At 35.0% G+C, this 19,319-nt stretch overlaps 2 protein-coding genes across 5 annotated transcripts; one reads left to right on the plus strand and one right to left on the minus strand.

The window, feature by feature from the left end:
- Nucleotides 1-2,383: 2,383 nt before the first annotated feature.
- On the minus strand, nt 2,384-4,342 carry LOC103998568 (gibberellin 2-beta-dioxygenase 8-like). The gene is made up of 4 exons (XM_018818068.2): nt 4,213-4,342; nt 3,650-4,112; nt 3,044-3,365; nt 2,384-2,714 (listed from the first exon to the last, which is right to left on the minus strand). Exons 1-4 carry the CDS (start codon nt 4,280-4,282, stop codon nt 2,484-2,486), a joined length of 1,086 nt encoding a protein of 361 aa, XP_018673613.2. The 5' UTR covers nt 4,283-4,342; the 3' UTR covers nt 2,384-2,483.
- Nucleotides 4,343-10,146: 5,804 nt separating this feature from the next.
- On the plus strand, nt 10,147-18,865 carry LOC135648511 (polyamine oxidase 5-like). 4 transcript variants are annotated; one of them, XM_065166265.1, is made up of 10 exons: nt 10,147-10,488; nt 12,110-12,216; nt 12,362-12,450; nt 12,541-12,654; nt 13,192-13,279; nt 13,387-13,472; nt 13,562-13,664; nt 16,256-16,353; nt 17,819-18,248; nt 18,328-18,865. In XM_065166265.1, exons 1-10 carry the CDS (start codon nt 10,452-10,454, stop codon nt 18,637-18,639), a joined length of 1,464 nt encoding a protein of 487 aa, XP_065022337.1. In that variant the 5' UTR covers nt 10,147-10,451; the 3' UTR covers nt 18,640-18,865. The 4 variants fall into 4 exon arrangements, with proteins under 4 accessions (XP_065022337.1, XP_065022336.1, XP_065022338.1 ...); XM_065166264.1 differs by having other exon boundaries at nt 10,148-10,497; XM_065166266.1 differs by having other exon boundaries at nt 10,148-10,497; nt 12,119-12,216.
- Nucleotides 18,866-19,319: the final 454 nt, after the last annotated feature.

Here is a 19,319-nt window from a genome sequence, read left to right on the forward strand (position 1 = left end):
AGGACATTGTCAATCTAACACTCAAGGTAAGGGACAAGGTTGATCAAATGAGAATCAAAGGAACTCCAATAAAGATAAAAAAGAAACTTGTCAATGTTTTTATTGTAAAAAAAGACATAATAAAAAAGATTACTGGTATAAAAATAAAAATCTAAATATTCACCTCTTCTCTTATAATAAAAAAAATATGGCCATATTGAAAAAGATTGTTAAAACAAAAATCAAGTAAATTATCATGAAGAAAATAATAGTAAATAAAGGATGAAGAAAATATTTTTTATGGCATCTAATGAAGGTAATCCTTGATCTATTTAATTTTTGGATAGTGGATATAATAATCATATGATAGGAGACACAGCTTACTAAAAATGCTTGATGATTTAATCAAATCTATAGTACAGATGGGAAATAACAGTAATGTTTATGTAGAAGGAAAAGAAACAATTGCTTTGAATACCAAATTTGATAAAAAAAATTTATTTATAAAGTGATGTTTATTCTTGATTTAAAATAAAATTTCATTGGGGACAACTGATGAGAAAAGGATATTATACTATTTTTTTATGATAAAAATATTTAATTTATGATAATAAAATTAAAAAAATTGATAGCACCTATGAGGATGACAAAAATTAAAAATGTTTCTCTTATTATTTTCAAATTTCTCCTTACATGCATTAATTGTTACTATTATTAATGAATCAACATTATGACATAAAAGATATGATCATCTAAATTATGGACTAAAATGATTAAATCAGAAGAATATAATAATTGGTTTACCTAAAATTAAGAATAAATATACTATTGTGAATATTATATTTTTTTAAAATAGCTCAAAATTTTTTTTCAAACATGTCATTCTTGAATAGCCATAAAACGATTGGAACATATGCATGTAGATATTTATGGACCTACCTAAAATTAAGTAAATATTTTTGTCATTTATATATAATTGCACAAGCATGATGTGGGTATATTTTTTGAAAGAAAATGTTGAAGCTTTCTATATTTTCAAAACTTTCAAAGCATATGTGGAAAAACAAAGTAGTTATTTTATTAAAACTATGCGTACTAATAAAGGGGTGAATTTACTTCTAAAGATTTTTTTTTTTTTTATAATAGTGCAAACATTGATAGAGAATTGACTACAAGCTATACCTTTTATTAAAATATAAGACAGGACAGAAGAACCAAGTTGTAGTCAAGACTACCAAGCGCATGCTTAAAGAAAAACTAATACTAAAAGAGAAAAGCTACGAGTACAACTGTATATTTATTAAATCACCTTTCTATTGAGATAGTATAAGAAAAAAAAACATGTAAAGCATGATTCAACAAAACGCCATATGTTAGTCATTTAAAGATATTTGGTTGTGTTGCTTGATAACAAAAGTGTTAAATGCTTATTTGTGAGATATAATAGTGAGACAAAAGGTTTTAGACTTTATGATCATATAATTAAGAAATTAATCAATTTTATTTTTGATGAAGAAGTAGTTTGAAATTCTAAAGTAGTTAAAATTCTAATAGTTGTAGAAGAAGAAGTCGATAAAGCACATCATACATGGTCTATTATTAATATCTCATATGAATCTTCTCATATTTTAAATAATTCTAATTCAAGTTATTCTAGTGATATTGAAACACCTTTAAAGAAATTTTGAAGTCTTTCACAGATATATCAATCTAGTGATTTTATATATTTTGTTTTAAAACTTACTTATTTCCAAGTTGTAAGTTAGAAGGAAGAATATGTGCAAGTAGTAAATGATGAACCACAAGCTATTGAAAAAAATAAAACTTGAAAGTTAGCAGATTTGACCCAGGAAACAAAGCAGTTAGACTTAAATGGATATACAAGTCAAAATTTAATGCCGATAGTTAGTTGAAAAATATAAAGCTAGCTTAGTTGTTAAGTATACTCGAATTTCATGTATCGATTGTTTATAAAATTTTTCTGCAATTACTAGAATTGATATAATTAAAATAGTATTAGCATTAATAGCCTAGAAAAAATGATAGGTTTATCAATTTAATGTTAAATAAGTCTTTTTGAATGGTAGATGCCATTGACATTTAGAGGTCAATCATGAACAGAATCAGTGTGCTAGAAAGGATCAAAAGGTGAAATAAGAAATAGCCGAAAAGATGTGAAACAAGAAGTATTTTGGGGACAAGAGTAGTGATAAGAAGAAAGAATTTGGTTTAAACAAATAATTCTTTTTCCAGTACAGTACAGTTTGACCTAAAGATCTCTGTTGAGTTCTTAAGTTATGCATGGTTGTGTGTTCTTGCAATTATCTTGGATAAGAATAGAAGGGTTCATTTGAGGTCAAGTGGCCACCGGTTAAATGAACAAGCAAATATTGTGCTTTCAGAATGATAAAAACAGGACATATCCTCTTTTTCTTGTATTTCCATATTAAATGTTGCAGGCTAGTGATATCATATATATATTTTTTGTTACAGAAACAAGCTAGCTAGAGGAGAAATCTTGGAAGCCCCACCTTATATCCACTTCTTTTCACGTCCTCTTCCACCTGCCTCCTGAACTCCCCGAAAGTGAACTTCTTGTAGATGGAAGGCTCCCTGCAACTCCCTATGGTGGACTCGTTTGATGGGCAAAGGAAATAAGCTACCGAATACCTCTCCACCTTCGTATTGGTCATCACCTTGTGCTGCACACTCTTGTAGACATCATTGCTCCATGCCTACCACGAACCATGTTGATCACCATTAGTTTGAAAATACTTTCTGGTGATCAACAAATAAAGTGTGGAGGAGAAGAAATAAGAAGAAACTAGTGGTTATTCATTAGTCTTGTGAAATCGTGGATAAAGGTTACTCTTCAAAGTGATCTCATGGGCCATGGCTCGAGTAAAAGTGACCGCAAGTAGATGCAGCCTTGCCGCAATTACTGACTGTGAGTTCCCCACCATCCGGTAGCAAACTTCCATGGTTGCAATCATTTGAAATGATTTGAGAGCACTGCTTTGACAGGGAGTAAAAATGATTTCGATCTTCATCGTGCAGAATATACCTGAAAGAGATCTCCAATGTTGACTATAAGTGCATCTGGGTTAGGCTTGACAGCGATCCACTTGGAATCCTTCCTCAGTTGCAAACCACCTACTTGATCCTGATGAAGGATGGTGAGGAAGTCGCTATCGGTGTGAGGCATCAGACCAAAAGTCTCTGGTGAGAATGGGCATGGCGGATAACGATTCAGCCGAAGGAAGCATGTGCTCTTGCTGCAGCTCTTGGTGAATTGATCCCCAGGGGACCCCAGATTCTCGGCCAGAACTCCTGCAAGCATGCGAGCCAGCTCTGACATTGTGCCTGCAAGCCTCTCCATCGCATCACTGGAGGTGCAATATATTCTTTGTCAGTTTAATGACTTGTTATGATTAATCCTATTAATAATATAGAGAATGGTCCTGTTATCTCTATCAAGTTTATTCCGTTCGGCCGAATACTTATTCTAGTACATGTTCGTAATTTAGAATCGATCGACAAAAGAAACACTAAAAGGATGATTCATATCCATTATTCAATCAATCTTCACAAATGATGCACTTGGACATAGAAGACACCGATGGTGGGCATTCTGGAGATTTCAGTGGATTTGAATCAAGAGGGAAAATACCTCAGAGAACCGAACTCCGAGCTGCAGCAATCTGGGTCAGAGATCTTAGCGAGAGGAACATGAAAGGCTTCTGACCACGAGAACTGATCAAGAGATTTTGCGGTCGGAGTTCCCCAGCGGTATGAGCCATTCAGGAGCTTGGCGCTGGCCTTCATCTCGAAGGGCAACTCGAACATCCGCTTCTGCTCCCTACTCATCTCACCCAATAGCTCATTGCTAACCCCATGGTTAAGGACCTGGAAGAAGCCCCAGTCCGATGAGGCCCTCACGATTTCTGAGACGCAAGACACCCGCTCTTCTTCGTTCTCACTCCTTAGGCTGCGCAAGTCTATCATTGGGAGCTCATGCTCTTCCACAACTTGGCGTCCTTCATGTTGTGAACGTTGCAGGATAGAGCCAGTGAACAGATCTCTGTACCTATCGAAAGGAGGGTCGCACATCATGGTTTTCCTTCTTGCGCACTCTGCTGAGGGCTAGGAATCAAGTGAGTATTGGAGTCTTTATATATATATATATATCGAGAGAGAGAGAGAGAGAGAGAGAGAGAGAGAGAGAGATCTTACTTCCTACTTGCATCATGCTGCATGCGGCGATGGATACCTTTGAGGCCAAGTATCTAGCAGTACCCTGCATGGAAAATTTATAATGGCTTCCTTCGATAACCTTACATCTCACTACTGCTATCCATCTCGACCGTCAGACTATATTTTAGATGAGAAAATGGGCATCATAATGTCTCTTTGACTAAATCAAGCAAGTGGTCAGATGGAAAGTTAAAAGAGTAGGATGTAGGTTTTGGAAGGATCCTCTATTACTTTCCTATGCTCGGTAGTTTGTACTGGATTTGCACTTAGAAGGATGACGATCGGCCATGTGACACTTGTCGAGGAAGGGTGGGGATCATGCTGCAAGGCTATTCTGGTGATCAAGCCACGTAGGTAGTGCTCAACTATGGAGGAGAGAAAAGACACGAGCTATGCAGTACCTGTCTCTGACGTCATCCTTTTTGACTTTGTTGCACAAACGAATGAACCGAGGCAGCTGCAGAGATTTTGTGTGACTAGTGACATTCACTTTGTGATCTGAGAGTGTCATTGGTGGATATGTATGCGAAACTCCATGAGAAGCAAAACCGATTGACTTCGAGATAGTGTCTATGTCTCTCGATCTTTCTTACCTTTTAGCAGAGATTATTCATGTCATGACATGTGAGAGAGGGGGAGGGGTGGGGGGGGGCCGTGTGTGGGAGTCACATTTGCAATGATCATCCCCCACTATGGATGCCATTTTGTCTGTTTGTGTTTCATGGGTCCAATTATGGTTCCCAGTGACGTCTCATCATTCCCAACTTTCTTGCATTGGGCCGTTCTTTTTCGAATGTTTATAGTTGGTCTAAGATGAGAAGCTCACTTGCAACTCTCTTGTAAGTTAGTTCAATATGGAACAGTAATAAAGCGACATAAATAATCTGTCTGCTCGCATGAGACGATAATCTATCAATTTTGTGGACTTGGTATTGCTTGTACACAAAGAAAACTAGCTATTTTTGCAGACAAAATGACAGCATAAGGGAGGAGGCCAATAGAAAATAGACCAATCAACAAAACAATTTGTTGAGTGTTGATAAAACGTAAACTATACAAGTTGATTAAAAAGAATGCACCTACCAGCCAATGCACTGTTTATTATCATGAGGAAGACTCTTAAAACTATTTTTAAACTTTTTTAATCATTCATATATATATATATATATATATATATATATATATATATGTATGTATATATATATATTTATATATATATATATGTATGTATATATATATGTATGTATATATATATATATGTATGTATATATATGTATATATATATATGTATATATATATGTATGTATATATATATGTATATATATATGTATGTATATATATATGCATATATATACATACATATATATATACATACATATATATGTATATATATGTATATATATATGTATATGTATATATATATATTTATATATATATATATGTATGCATATATATATATATATGTATATATATATAAGTATATATATATATATATATATATATATATATATATATATATACTTATATATATATACATATATATATATATATATGTATATATATGTATGTATATATATATATAATACATACATACATATATATACATATACATATATATATATATACATATATATAATACATACATACATACATACATACATACATATATATATACATATACATATATACATATATACATATATATATCACAAATAAACTATGGCTAGTCAATGCTCACCGTGATAGCTTGTTTGAGCTTAAAATAAAAAATATTAAATACATAAAATGATTTTATTATTCTTATCGATCATTGTGTGCTTTATTATATTTCTTTCATCCCTTCTTATCACAAGACTCCTTTTTTTTATTTCACCCTTCACTTTAATTTTGGAAGAGAACTAAATATTTTAAGAATTACATTAATAATAAAAAAACACTTAAAGATTCGACGATAATTGCATCACAAGAGGAGTCATTCAATCAGAGGGGTCTTGATTTTAATTAATATTTTAATGTCCTTATGGTAATGGTAAACTAAATCATATCAGATACAAATAATGTATCTACAGAGAAGAAATAAAATACTAGTTCAATATCTATTTTTTAATAGTAAAACTGCTAAATTAACTACTGAACAGTATCTTTTTTCGATTTCAATTTCAGTAACCTATAAAATCAAAATTTTACCAGTTTATTAGTTGGTATAGGGACATACATTTGTCCGATATCATTTAATAAGTAATAACTTATATTCTGATTGCATTGGTGATGGTTCCACTCTATTCTGATTACTCTGTGTCACTCAGTGGCAGATCCCAAGCAAATGGTTTATTTTATTTTTATTTTTTTATAGATCAAGCAACTGTTGATCTCCATCAGCTGCCACAGGAAGCACGGACAACGGTTGGCATTTGTTTGGCACCGAGGCGAGGAGGTAAAGGAAGTAATAGCCACATGCACTGCTATGATTGAACCTTCCTATCATTAAAAGAAAAAAAAAAGGGAATTATAGAAAACTATGGGTTTAGACTTGAGATTGTTCTCCCAGTCTGCAGCCAATTTGAAGGCGAGATTAGGTTCAATGAATTAGGAACGAGTCCCTCTCAGTCATGTTATTTCTCAGATATACATGGACGAGTGAACCATTCCATGGTGCGAAAAGGTTTTGAGAGAGGTAAGTTGTCCAAGGAATTATCTAACCCAGACTGGTTGATCGAATGAAGATTCAAGTCATACGTATAGTTCAGGTCAGTAGTATTCGAGAGAGACGCGGATGAATAGAGTGTCCCATGATGCCGAGAAGACTTAAGTTGCATTGTGATGTGCTGATTCACTAACGTCGAGCAGTAGATGCTCGAGAGACTTCAACTTATTCCGACTGCTACGAATGTTGGTGCAACATTATTGGCATCAGAAACTGGAGCATCAAACATGTGTGTGGAAGAAAATGGAGGGCTCGCTTGAAGATTCACATGTCACACTACCTTCGTCGGTTGTGAGAAGAGGAAAAATTATAGCATTTGGCAACCAAATTAAATGCTCAAACCACTATCACATAATGTCGGATGATACTGACTTCATTTTAGAAAGGTGATCAATAAAAGACAAACTGAAAAGTTCCTTCTCCCCAGCAACGAGACAACATTTAGTAGAGCAAATGTAGCCAGAAAATAAGCTTCGAATTCCACCACTTGAGGGAACGAAGAAGGATTGCTGAGCCAAAAAAGATGACCTCGCAACAGGCTGCCTTTACGACTCCCCAAGTTGTGGGGAATCTCCGCAACCCCAAACTTGTGGGCTTCTTCTACTTGCCCACTCCCTGCATCACTTGAGCCAAGAAAGCATGGAGGTTAATTGCTTTGCAGAGAAGGTGGCAAAAGAAGGTTGCTATTTGCACAAGTCTCGTGTTATTTTGTGGAGGGTTTTCATTCTCTTTTGGCTTTTGATCGGGATATGTAATATTCTTATGCTCCGCTCTACTATGTGTTTTGGAGAGGGTATATGTCGAGATCCAATCTCCACGTGACACCTCGGCACCAACCTGCGAATATTCTTATCATCAGAAGATGCATGACGATGATGTTAGCTTTTGTCATCTGATATCGATGGGAAGAGTGACTGAGATTGTTCGCTCGATTCTTACAACTGACCCAAAGTGGTCTTGAGCTTCTGAATTAGACCCCAAGCCGGCTTCCACAGAAGAGAAGGCCAATAGGATCTGTAGATGATGAGTGCTAAAACTGATAGATGGCGCATCTAATCTGATCTATTTTTGAGGAGTGGATGCACATTCAGGACGCAATTAATATACGTCGTAAACATCACATACAAAATTAACGTCGACGGCTTCTTTGGTGCGATCATTCTGATGCTCAAACCCATATACGTGGGTTCAAATAGAGTTTCCGATCTTTGACCATAACCCTGCCGAAAATATTTTAAGAATAAAAAATATATATACTTTTTCTATCGTACTTATTATTGGTGTGGCAGATCTGACCGATCGGGATCGGATTCTTCTGGATGTGGAGTTTCGATTGACCTAAAAAAATATAATATTAATCATATTAGTTAAAAACTTTGATTAGGTAAATAAACTAAGCTCGAGAAAGCCTAAGACACAAAGGCTCGAGTCCTAAGTTTTAGCTGTAGAATCTATGTGTTCTGACGTGTTGATGAAGTTTAGTTAACAATACGATTTCCTTTTTTAAATACATAAAAATTATTATATTCTAAAAAATTAAGTAAATAAAAAAATGTTAATCACATACAAAAAATAGTTCAAAGTAATTAGTTCTCTTAATTAACAAATGAGGGGACATACCAATAAATTTCAACATGATTTCTCTGAATGCCCTCCGCCAGTGAGTATCCCTCCGTCCAAAATGCTACTTATACTTGCAAATACACTTTGTATTATTAATCATTATAATTAAGAAATTTTGAAATATAAAAACATTTAATTATTTCAAAAAAATAAATTTAAATGAACAATTACAAATTTACTAATTTATAATAATATAATGCTTTAAAAAAAAAAATTACTCTTGTTTAAAGTTCCAATAACGTCATTTTTGTTTAAAGCTTTAAAGAGGTAAATATAAAAATTAATAAATTTAAAGGTACACATAAATGGTCTATTATATCGCTAAGGACTTGTATCGGCTAATTATCTATTATATCGTTTATAATCAATATACATTTACCGATCCAGCTTTGGTAACCAATCTAATTCGTGGATGAATCGTGGGACTTATGAAGCAAAACGTGCAAGATATGAATTAAATGATTGCCCGAATCTAATTAGTGGATCAAGGTATTATCTTGATCAAACAAAAAGCAAAACTTTTTCTAAGCTTGACGGGGATCCACAAGGTGCCATCCCATCAAAATTTTACGCGGATCTTGAAGCAGAGGCGTCAAGAGCCTCCTTGAGCTCCCTCGAATCGTTGGATGCCCTACTTTAAGATTCGTGCAGAGGCACTTGGTTTTAATGCTGCACGCGGATTTAGTCGTTCTATCCCATCTAACCCTTCGAAATGACCATTTTGCTCCTCCGGCATCTCACTTTTTACATTCAAGTCCAAAGATATTAAAATAATCTCCAGTCTAAATAATATTATATTATCCGTATATCGAGCATGCACAATTTAGTTAAATATTTTTTTATATAAAAAAGGGTGAATTCTCATTAAAAAAAAGTTGGAACTTCTAGAATTTTTAACAGAATTCTTTAATCTTAAAAAATTCTCATAAAATATTCTTGATAGAATAAAAAGATTATTTTAACCCACTATTCCCTCTTATTATCTTCGCCCATCAATCATCCCTACCTTTGAGTGGATTCCTACGTTTGGATTTGCTCAACGATGAAGGTGCAACCTTTATAGCTCTCGATCTTTTTTTCATTGATTATAGGAGAGAAATGAGGGGTGGCTCATCGTTGCCCATAATTTTTACTATATCTTTTTTTCATTGATTATAGGAGATAAAGGCTATATCTTCATCACATCACATGTGAGTCGATTGTTATATCTTTAATATTGTATGAATAGAGAGACGATTGACAGGAGGGGGAGGGGGTATAATCATACGTTGGACAAAGGCCGATAGCTAATCGAGAGATGATTATTTTTAAAAATAATATTCTAAAAAAGTGCTATTTGAAAAATTATGAGTTTTTTTACGAAAATTTGTCCATTAAAAAAATCCCCGTTTCTTCTACTGCATCACGTGAGTTTTGTACCCTTTTATTAATAACTGAAATGACTATAGCACCCTTGAAAGGATTCCCAGTTAGGCGGTCATTCTGGTAAATAGTCGTAGAACGAAGGGTCTATTAGTGCATATGGGCGGACAAGAAGGACCTCGTCCTCCCATCTCGTCGGCTATAAATAGGGCGGGGTTTCTTCAATATCGAAATACCCCAATCGCAGAGGACGAGGGCCGACGCGTCTCCCCCATTTCCTTATTCTCCGTCGTAGTTTAGATCCCCTCCCTGGGTCTCGATCTCTTGCCGGTTTGGGGATCCCTCGCAGGCCTCACGCATGAGCTGGTTTGAGAATCTCTGCGGCCTTTCCGATCCGAGCCAAGACGGGCTCATGATCTTTGTCCTCCACCTCTCGATTCCTATACGTTCGAGTAATCCTTCCTTGAATTCTCTACAATCTTAAGCGGCGAGGAGAGGCCCTACGATTGGTTCTTGTGCCAAGGGGGGAATGACGTCGAAAGGATTATCGAGCCGGAAAAATTTTGGTATTGGCGGTATCAACCTTCTTTGATTTGTCTCTTGATCTTTTTTGTGATGGGATTTGTGAATTTTTTGTGGCTTCTGATCGGATTTGGTTTGGTTTATGTATGGCATTCAATGCAAATCTGGATTTTTGTTGTTGATTGTAGAGATTTTGTTATCAATTGGACTGTCTCGGCATGTACTTGTACATAGTTAAAATATTTGTAGCTTTCCCTGTATCCACGACCTTCGATCATATTTTGGCTTTGAATATTAAACTTCATGGTTTTGCATGTTTGCTGGAGATTCTAGAAATATAACGAGGATCACTGACATAAAAGTGGAAAACGAGAAAAGAAATGACTCTAAACTATCAATTTTTGAAAATTATTAACAGATAGTTAGAATCATGCAATAAATATGTTATATATATTCTCTGCGGGTATCCAGCTTTTTTCTACTTGTTCATCTTCATTTATTAACTGACTAAATCTTCTTCTCCATCTTTTCATTTCATCCTATCAATTTCTGAATTTAATGTCCTGATCTTTAATCAATGTCCCTTAACACAATTCTGTCTGCTCAATGTTCTTCCATTTTATGGAAAATTTTAGCATCTAGGTCAACTAGCAAAAAGATTCCAAATTGTTAATGCTTTATAGTTTCTGTATTGTTACCTGTTCGATGACTATACAGATTCATAAGGTTAAGCTTAGTAATAATATGTAAGGAAAAAAAAAAAGAAGAAAGGTGGTGGGATGTGGAAAAAGATTCTTCTTTTACATAGAAGCCTAAATAACAAGTGCAATGAGAAACAAGCCTTCTGCACTCAGATATGCAAATTCCTCATCTTGGAGGCAAACATAATTGTATCTTATATTATAATATTGAAGGTTCATTTCACATGCTTTAGGATGGAGATTCGAACTACAACTTGGTCTTAAAAATGCCTTATTCACATTTTCAAAAGAAAGTTTAATTGAAGATTGTTTACATTGAGTTTGAAATGAACAAGTAAAACAGTGAGCCACATAGAAGCATTGTAGAAAATCTACTCAAAAGGCTTTGAGTTGCACGATCCTGCTTAAGCGCCCAACTCAATCTGTAGAGAAGATGTGTGGCTAACAGAATGTTGCTAACATAGCATTAATGGGCACTCCAATCACTCTGTTTTCTTGGTGTTTGGAGTCTAAAGGATACGAATTTCCAGTGTTGATTTGTTAATTACCTAAGTAATTGGAGAAAACATCAAAAATCAATTAAATCCAAAGTAAGATCTGTTGGAGGTATGACAAATTTTATCACTTGGTATATGAAGTGCGGAAAACGAATGGGACCTTGCAAGTAAGGTTTAAGGATTTCAGTGAGATGATGGCATTCTTGTGTGAAATCTTGTTGCTTATTCAAGTGACAGCATACAGTATGCGAATTTTTTTCATGAATTCTCGAGTATAACAACATACCCATGTACAAAGCTTTCCTATGACTCTTTGATGTTTGCTTAGAGTGATGTAACTATGCTTACTAATTTTTGTATCATCTAATTAACAACTGTAAATTTCTTTCTTGTTAGGTCTCTACACCTCTCTCTTTTTTAGATAACTTCTATGTTTCTTTTATAAATAACTATATTTATTGTCTTAGGTCTTCTAGTCTCTCACGTCGAGAGACCACAACCTTCAGTTATTGTGATTGGTGGAGGAATTTCAGGGATTGCAGCTGCCCGTGCATTGTCTAATGCTTCTTTTAATGTAATGCTTTCTCTTGCTCTTTGTCACTGACACTTTATAACGTATTTGAAAATTAGAAGCTTTCTTAAAGTTACTTTACATTAAGTAAGCCAATTCCATAGTGCTCAGAATATTAGAACTTAATATCATATGCTATCTTCTTCAGGTCATTCTGTTGGAATCACGTAACCGCCTTGGTGGGCGGGTGCATACTGACCATTCTTTTGGTTGTCCTGTTGACATGGGAGCATCATGGTGAAGTTCTATTTTAAAGTCAATCTTTCTCGATAATGATTCATTGCAGTTGGGCTCATTGATCTCTTCTCCATGCTTTTTGGTGTTCAGGTTACATGGTGTTTGCAATGAAAATTCTCTAGCTCCATTAATTCGTGGCCTAGGCCTAAGGTTATACCGCACTAGTGGTGACAACTCTGTATTGTATGATCATGACCTAGAGAGGTACTCATTTTTCTATATATCTTCTAATTATTCTTGATGCTTTGGGATTCCATAGATGGATTATGATTTATATTTTAGTTCAAAGAGCTACAAAATAATTTATGTACTATACTAAGTTGGTAAATGATAATGTATATCTGAGCTTGATTGATTATTTGTTTTAATTGTATAGTTCTCAAGGGTTAGGTTTGAATTTCTTTTAATTGGATTCTGAAGGACCATGACTGGACTTTTATTTATAGGTCAGGACAAACAATTTTCATGTGTTTTTTTATATACTCATGCTTGTTGTGTAGGGTTTTGTGAAGCCAGTTCCTTTTGTAATCAAGATGGCATGATAGATTTGCCTCCACCTGTATAAATAAACTGGTTATATACATACACATACATACATACATATATAATAATAATAATAATAATAATAATAATAATAATAATAAATAAATAAATAAATAAATAAATAAATAAATAAAAAATCTGTATGGATGAAATTAATCGTTTTTCTAAATTAATAAGAGATTTGGTTGGTATGTGTAGTTATGCTCTTTTTGACAAGGATGGGAACCAAGTCCCTCAGCAAGTAGTCACAAAAGTAGGAGAAGCATTTGAGAGGATTCTCAAGGAGGTATTCTTTAGTGTTCTCTGGATATTTTTCTTGCTTCCCTCGTACATATATTGGCTTCAATATGATGTGATATGTGATCATAAAGATTATTATTTTTCATATCACAGACTGAGAAAGTAAGAAATGAACATGTCGTCGACATGTCTCTTTCCCAAGCTATTTCCTTTGTTCTAGAGAGATATCCACAACTAAGGTATGTCACTGCATCTAGCTGAATAGGACCTCACAGTACTGTACTGTATTTGGCCGAGCGGTCAACTAATGTGTTTCCTCAATTTACAGGCAAGAAGGGATGGCGCATGAAGTGCTGCAATGGTTTATATGTAGACTGGAGGCATGGTTTGCTGCAGATGCGGACACTATATCACTGAAAAATTGGGATCAGGTAACGACTTTGCCATGTTATCATTGTCACAAATTTGCTCCTCGCAAAGGAGATGATGAAGATAGCTGTTACAGAATTTATCTCTTTTATGATCATAGTCTGGCATCCTATTCTCACAACTCAGTGGAAATAAACTGCCTAAAGGTACAGGTTAAAGTAAGTCTCTCTCATCTCCTTTCTTAACCCAGTTTGTAGCTATGCCAGAAAGTCCTAGAAAAAAGGAAGGTTAAAATTATTTAGTTGATTAGTTAATTTAGCTTCAAACTGGGTGGAGACACAGAAGCCTTCCGGATGATTTTTCTGCAGTTTTAGGCTAAAATTGTGAGAGAAAAATGTGTGTGATATATGCTGCTTTAAGGAAAAGTAACAAAGAAAGAAAGGGAAGAAGTTTCTGGCCTTAGCCTAAAATAATCTGTCAATAATATGCTGTTACTATAAGGGAAGAGGAGGGAAGGGTAATTATTGATTAGTAGGTTAAGAAGAAAGATGAGATCATGGAGCTGATGGCATACGAGATATTTTTTCTTTGAACTCACATCAATCCCCAAAACAGAATAATTTCCTATCATTTATGCAATCTCAACTGATTAAGTATTATAAAAAAGGAATTGTGATGTAACTCAGTGTTTTTAAAGGCACTAGGTGCTAAAAGGCATCAAGGTCCCAAAACGTTTGAGGTGTTAGGCTCTTGCTTAGGCGTTTTCTCGAGTGAAGTGAGATGTTCTAGAACATTAAAATATAAAAAATATATAATATACTTAATAAATATGATTGATAATGCTAAATAAGGATTAATAATTCTAAATAAAAATAAGTTCTAAACAGGCTCAAGAGTTCTAAGGATTAATATTAGTTTTAATTTATTGGAAGATATGGTAATAGTAGTTAACAGTAGTTTTAATATTAGTTCTAAGGATTAACAATCCATTCAATAATAGTTAAGCCACTGTTAATAGTAGTTATAATAGTGCACAGTATGGGGGACAAGAGGAGTCACCAACGGTGGAAAGTGGGGAAGGAGAGGGCGGCGGTGATGGAGAAACCTTCAGGTGGTGGCAGCGATGGCAAAGGAAGCTGCAGACGACGGCAGTAGTAGTGGAGAAAGTTGCGGTCCTATCTCTCGGCGATGGAAAGAGCTACACACTAAAGCAGTAACGATGGAGGGAACTGCACACAAAAGCTATAGTAGTAGGAGCTTCAGACCTATCCGTCGGTGGTAGAGGAAGCGTCGAACCTATCCGTCGGTGATAGAGGAAACATCGGACTTGTTCATCGGCAGTGGAGGGAGCTGCATTTGGAGGCAGTGATAGTGGACTAGAGGTGGGTTGGGGCGGTGAGAGTAATCAATATTTACTATTAGTAGGTCAGGGGTCACATGTAGTGGGGGATGTGGGGATTCTGTTAGTGTTTGCTATGCTTTATTGGTTCGATTGAACCAATGGAAGTTACTGTTCAATCGAACTAGTGTTGACAGTCTGGTTCGATTTCTCACTTTCAATAGAGCGCTTGCTCGAGGTGCCTAACTTCTGGGCTCAGGCAAGCACGCAGGCGGTGCTTCACTAAAGCGCGTCACCCTACCACTGTTGGAGGCGCTTGGGCCATGCCACGCCTCTTTCGAGCGCCTGGGCGCCTTTTCAAAACATTTATGTAACTAGGCCTCTATGATCAGAAAATAATAGTCTTCTATGCTTTCTATATAAAGCATCCATATGCGCTCTAAAACTGATTCACTAAACCAAAAATCACTATATCATGCACTACTCACAGTATATTGTCATGCTTTTTTCATGATTAGTATGTCAACGGTAACAGTCTACAGCAAAACCCAGCCAAAATTTAAAATTGATGATAGTTAAAGCCTGGATAGATACAATAAACAACGATTATTTGACTATGTGAGTTGAACCAGACCTAGCCAGGTTTCATACAAGTTGAACATTTTGGATTTTGACTAGTAGTTGCATTTAAGAGTTTAACTACAAACAACCCATTAAATGGGTCTGGATTCATTTAAACCACACCTCAGTTATATGAATAGTTAAAGGTGAGTTTAATGGGAAAAGGTACAATGTACCAAGTCATGGTCTGCATGACAGCTTTATAGCAGCTGAAAGCTGGTTAATAGTGTATCGATAGTCAGAATTTGTGCACTTCAATAGGGAATTTGAGGCAAGATTGGTAGGTGGCCTGGCAGGTGGCAGTTAGTTTTGATAATAATGGTTCTCAGATAAAAACTGTCACCATGATCATAGAGCACAGGCCACAATTAATTTTGTTTACAGGAGGGGATTTTCTACTGTTTATTTGGTCCAGCACGGCCTTTCTCCTGATGTTATTAGGTTATACTCTGGCTCATGGTTCATTATTGACAAGAATTTAACACACGAGTATAACTTTTGACATGTTTAATTTAATTTTCCTGGTTCAGAGCTACAATTATTGTTCCCTTAAAATTCTGTTGCATGTTTGTTGAGTTTCTATAACATTTTTTGGCATGCACTAATTGTAAATTTATGTTCAGAGAAATTGACAGTGACAAGTCAAATGAGTAAAAATGACATGACTGGTTACTCATCTTCTTTTGAAAGCAGGAACATGTTCTCTCTGGTGGTCATGGACTTATGTTGCAAGGTTACTATCCTGTTATACAAGCCCTTTCAGAGGATCTTGATATTCGTCTGAATCATAGGTATACTTTAATAAAATGTTCTATTAATCTCCTTCTAGGTAGAAATCAACAGTATTCTGAAAGTTCTTGTGGCCAATAAGCTGCTGCATATGGAAGGCAGTCATATGCTGAACTATACAGAAAAGAAAAACCTTGTCATTAATTTTGGTGCAGTGTCACAGTATATGGGTCACTACACATGTCTCAGACACTTGCCCATACTCATCACTTGAGTAGGTTCTTAGATGAGTCTAAAGATATGAGTCTAAAGATAATTCCTCCTTGAGATAATCCTGAACTCAGTCATCTTTTTAATTGTTTTCTACTGTATGCTAGTCACGTGTTTTGTGTGCTCTTTCTGTTGTAACTTATTTCTTAACCATGATTCTTTTTCTAAATAGCAGAGTATTTCATATAAACTTCATATGCCACATATGCATATTGTGTTTTCTCAGCTCAACATACTGTGTTTATTCTCTATTGAAAATAATCTGTAGTATCTCTACTTGTCATATGTGATTTTTTACGTGGAGCTGTTTATAACTGACATCAGTTAGCTACTTGAATAAACCTTTGTCAGTTCCCCATGCCCTGGGTCACATGATTGTGATAACACCTTGTTATCCTAGCTGGGGCTTTAAGAAATGGGGTTTTAGATTTAAACCATGTATTTAGATGGTGATCTTCTTATGAAAATTTGTGAGCAAGTGTTATAAATTTCTTGTTACTGATTCTTTTAACATCTATAGATGGCTGATTACTAGCTAAAAGTATGTCTAGGCTAAACTTCAGAATCTTTAACTGTGCACTACTTATTGGTGGTTTCTTAGAAATTATATCCCTACCATGATCTTCATCAAATAAAATGTTTTCCATTATTTTAACTAACACAGTGCAAACCAAAACATGGAACCTTAAGAGTAACTGGTAAGGCCTAATCTTTTGGAGCACCATCACATCATCCAGAACCCAAATAAATTATGAGTTTAATAACTGGAAGGGTGTAATTTTCTTTAGATATATAGTGGTATCTTGGATATCTCTTCATAATCTCTTTAGAAAAACACTTACAAGTCAAAAACCAATTTTAAGGTACTATAGACGATATGAATTCTTTTCGTTTTGTCTACATTTTGTCAAAGAGCAATTGTATTTGCAAAGAATGTGTGCCTGAAAGATACAAACAAATTTGACATTCTCAGGCTGCTGTATGATTTGAGTTATCAATTGTTTGGAAGCTAATTATAGAATATTCTGATTGCAGAGAGTTTTTCTTCATATTATTCTTATTTTGCTGATTAAGGTCCTTGAAGGTTGCTTTATCCATAACTTCTTTTCAATGGAAAGGATCTAGGAATGCCCCAGTTATTACATCTTATGTTACCGAGACAATGAGAATGACAAACCTGATTAAGTTAGCAATTTGTACTCAAGCTTTTTTTTCTGCTTATTTACTACTTTTTTTCGTATCTATTCATGTGATCAGGGTGAAAAAAATTGCACAGTGCAACAATAGAGTAATAGTTACAGTAGAAGATGGAAATACATTTGTAGCTGATGCCGCTATTATTACTGTTCCTCTTGGGGTTCTCAAAGCTAATCTTATAGAGTTTGAGCCTAAGCTTCCGGAATGGAAACTCTCTGCGATCTCTGATATTGGCGTTGGCATCGAGAATAAGATTGCTCTTCGCTTTAGCAATGTTTTTTGGCCTAATGTAGAATTTTTGGGTTTAGTAGCTCAGAAATCTTATGCTTGTGGCTATTTTCTCAATCTCCACAAGGCTACAGGACATCCTATTCTTGTGTACATGGCTGCTGGAAGATTTGCTTATGACATGGAGAAACTTTCTGATGAAGAAGCTGTCAACTTTGTGATGTTACAGCTGAAGAAAATGATACCAGATGCAACAGATCCGGTTAGTTTCTATATATTGATCATATGATGCTTTAATTCCTTGAAGAGTTCAAATAAACCAAACTATGATATTTTGGCAGATACAACATCTGGTTTCGCACTGGGGAACAGATGGAGATTCCCTTGGTTCCTATTCTTGTGATCTAGTTGGGAAGCCAGCTGACATATATGAGAGGTTTTGTGCTCCTGTCGACAATTTGTATTTTGCTGGTGAAGCGGCAAGCGCCGACCATTCTGGTTCTGTTCATGGAGCTTACACCTCAGGCTTGATGGCTGCTGAAGTATGCCAAAGGCACCTCTCAGTACAGCATGGCATATCAGATCTTTTCCAGCTTGTAATGAGGGAGGAACTCAGTGAAGCCATGGTTCCCCTTCAGATATCTAGGATGTAATGCCGTCGCCATTGCTACATTTCTAACTATTGCTTACACCAGTTGAGTATGAGCTTAATATAAAACTAATGAAGCTTCTGTATTAGTTAATAAGGCCTTGAAATATGATGTTAAACTTCAATATCTGCATAGTTTCCATGCGTTGTGCTGATTTCTAATATTCTGTTCTTACACAAATCAAACTATGAAGTGGGGTACCAAACAGGTAAACCACCTTTTTAGATTCCTTTTCTGTTCTCCAGGGTTTTTAATTTCGGCCAATGTTTTGGATGGTTGGATTCAGGTTTCTTTTCAGCATTGGATTTGTTCATCCCTTTGCTAATAGTAGATGACTTGAGGGTTTTCTCCAACCTCCAACGGTGTATAGAATTTGATAATTAAGAATTTACCAGCATGCATTATTCGTACATTTAATGGAATTACACAGGCATCGTTAGTCACGTGACATGACATTTTGTCCCTATACATCCAATATCATCATAATATTGGATATATATATATATATATATATATATATATATATATATATATATATATATATATATATATATATATATATATATATATATATATATATATATATATATATATATATATATATATATATATATATATATATATATATATATAGAACTATAATAGTGGTCCTATCTAATTAGATAATATATACTATAGATATT

This window comes from Musa acuminata, chromosome BXJ3-9 (assembly GCF_036884655.1).
Source record: "Musa acuminata AAA Group cultivar baxijiao chromosome BXJ3-9, Cavendish_Baxijiao_AAA, whole genome shotgun sequence".
Classification (NCBI taxonomy): domain Eukaryota; kingdom Viridiplantae; phylum Streptophyta; class Magnoliopsida; order Zingiberales; family Musaceae; genus Musa; species Musa acuminata.

Coding starts and splice junctions, on each gene's coding strand:
- LOC103998568 (XM_018818068.2), bottom strand. CDS start 4,282: ATGCAGGGTACTGCTAGATACTTGGCCTCAAAGGTATCCATCGCCGCA. Junction 4,113..4,212: donor CAGCATGATGCAAGTAGGAA/GTAAGATCTCTC, acceptor AGCCCTCAGCAG/AGTGCGCAAGAAGGAAAACC. Junction 2,715..3,043: donor ACATTGGAGATCTCTTTCAG/GTATATTCTGCA, acceptor GGTTCGTGGTAG/GCATGGAGCAATGATGTCTA.
- LOC135648511 (XM_065166264.1), top strand. CDS start 10,452: ATGACGTCGAAAGGATTATCGAGCCGGAAAAATTTTGGTATTGGCG. Junction 13,665..16,255: donor CACTGAAAAATTGGGATCAG/GTAACGACTTTG, acceptor TTTTGAAAGCAG/GAACATGTTCTCTCTGGTGG. Junction 16,354..17,818: donor GATATTCGTCTGAATCATAG/GTATACTTTAAT, acceptor TCATGTGATCAG/GGTGAAAAAAATTGCACAGT.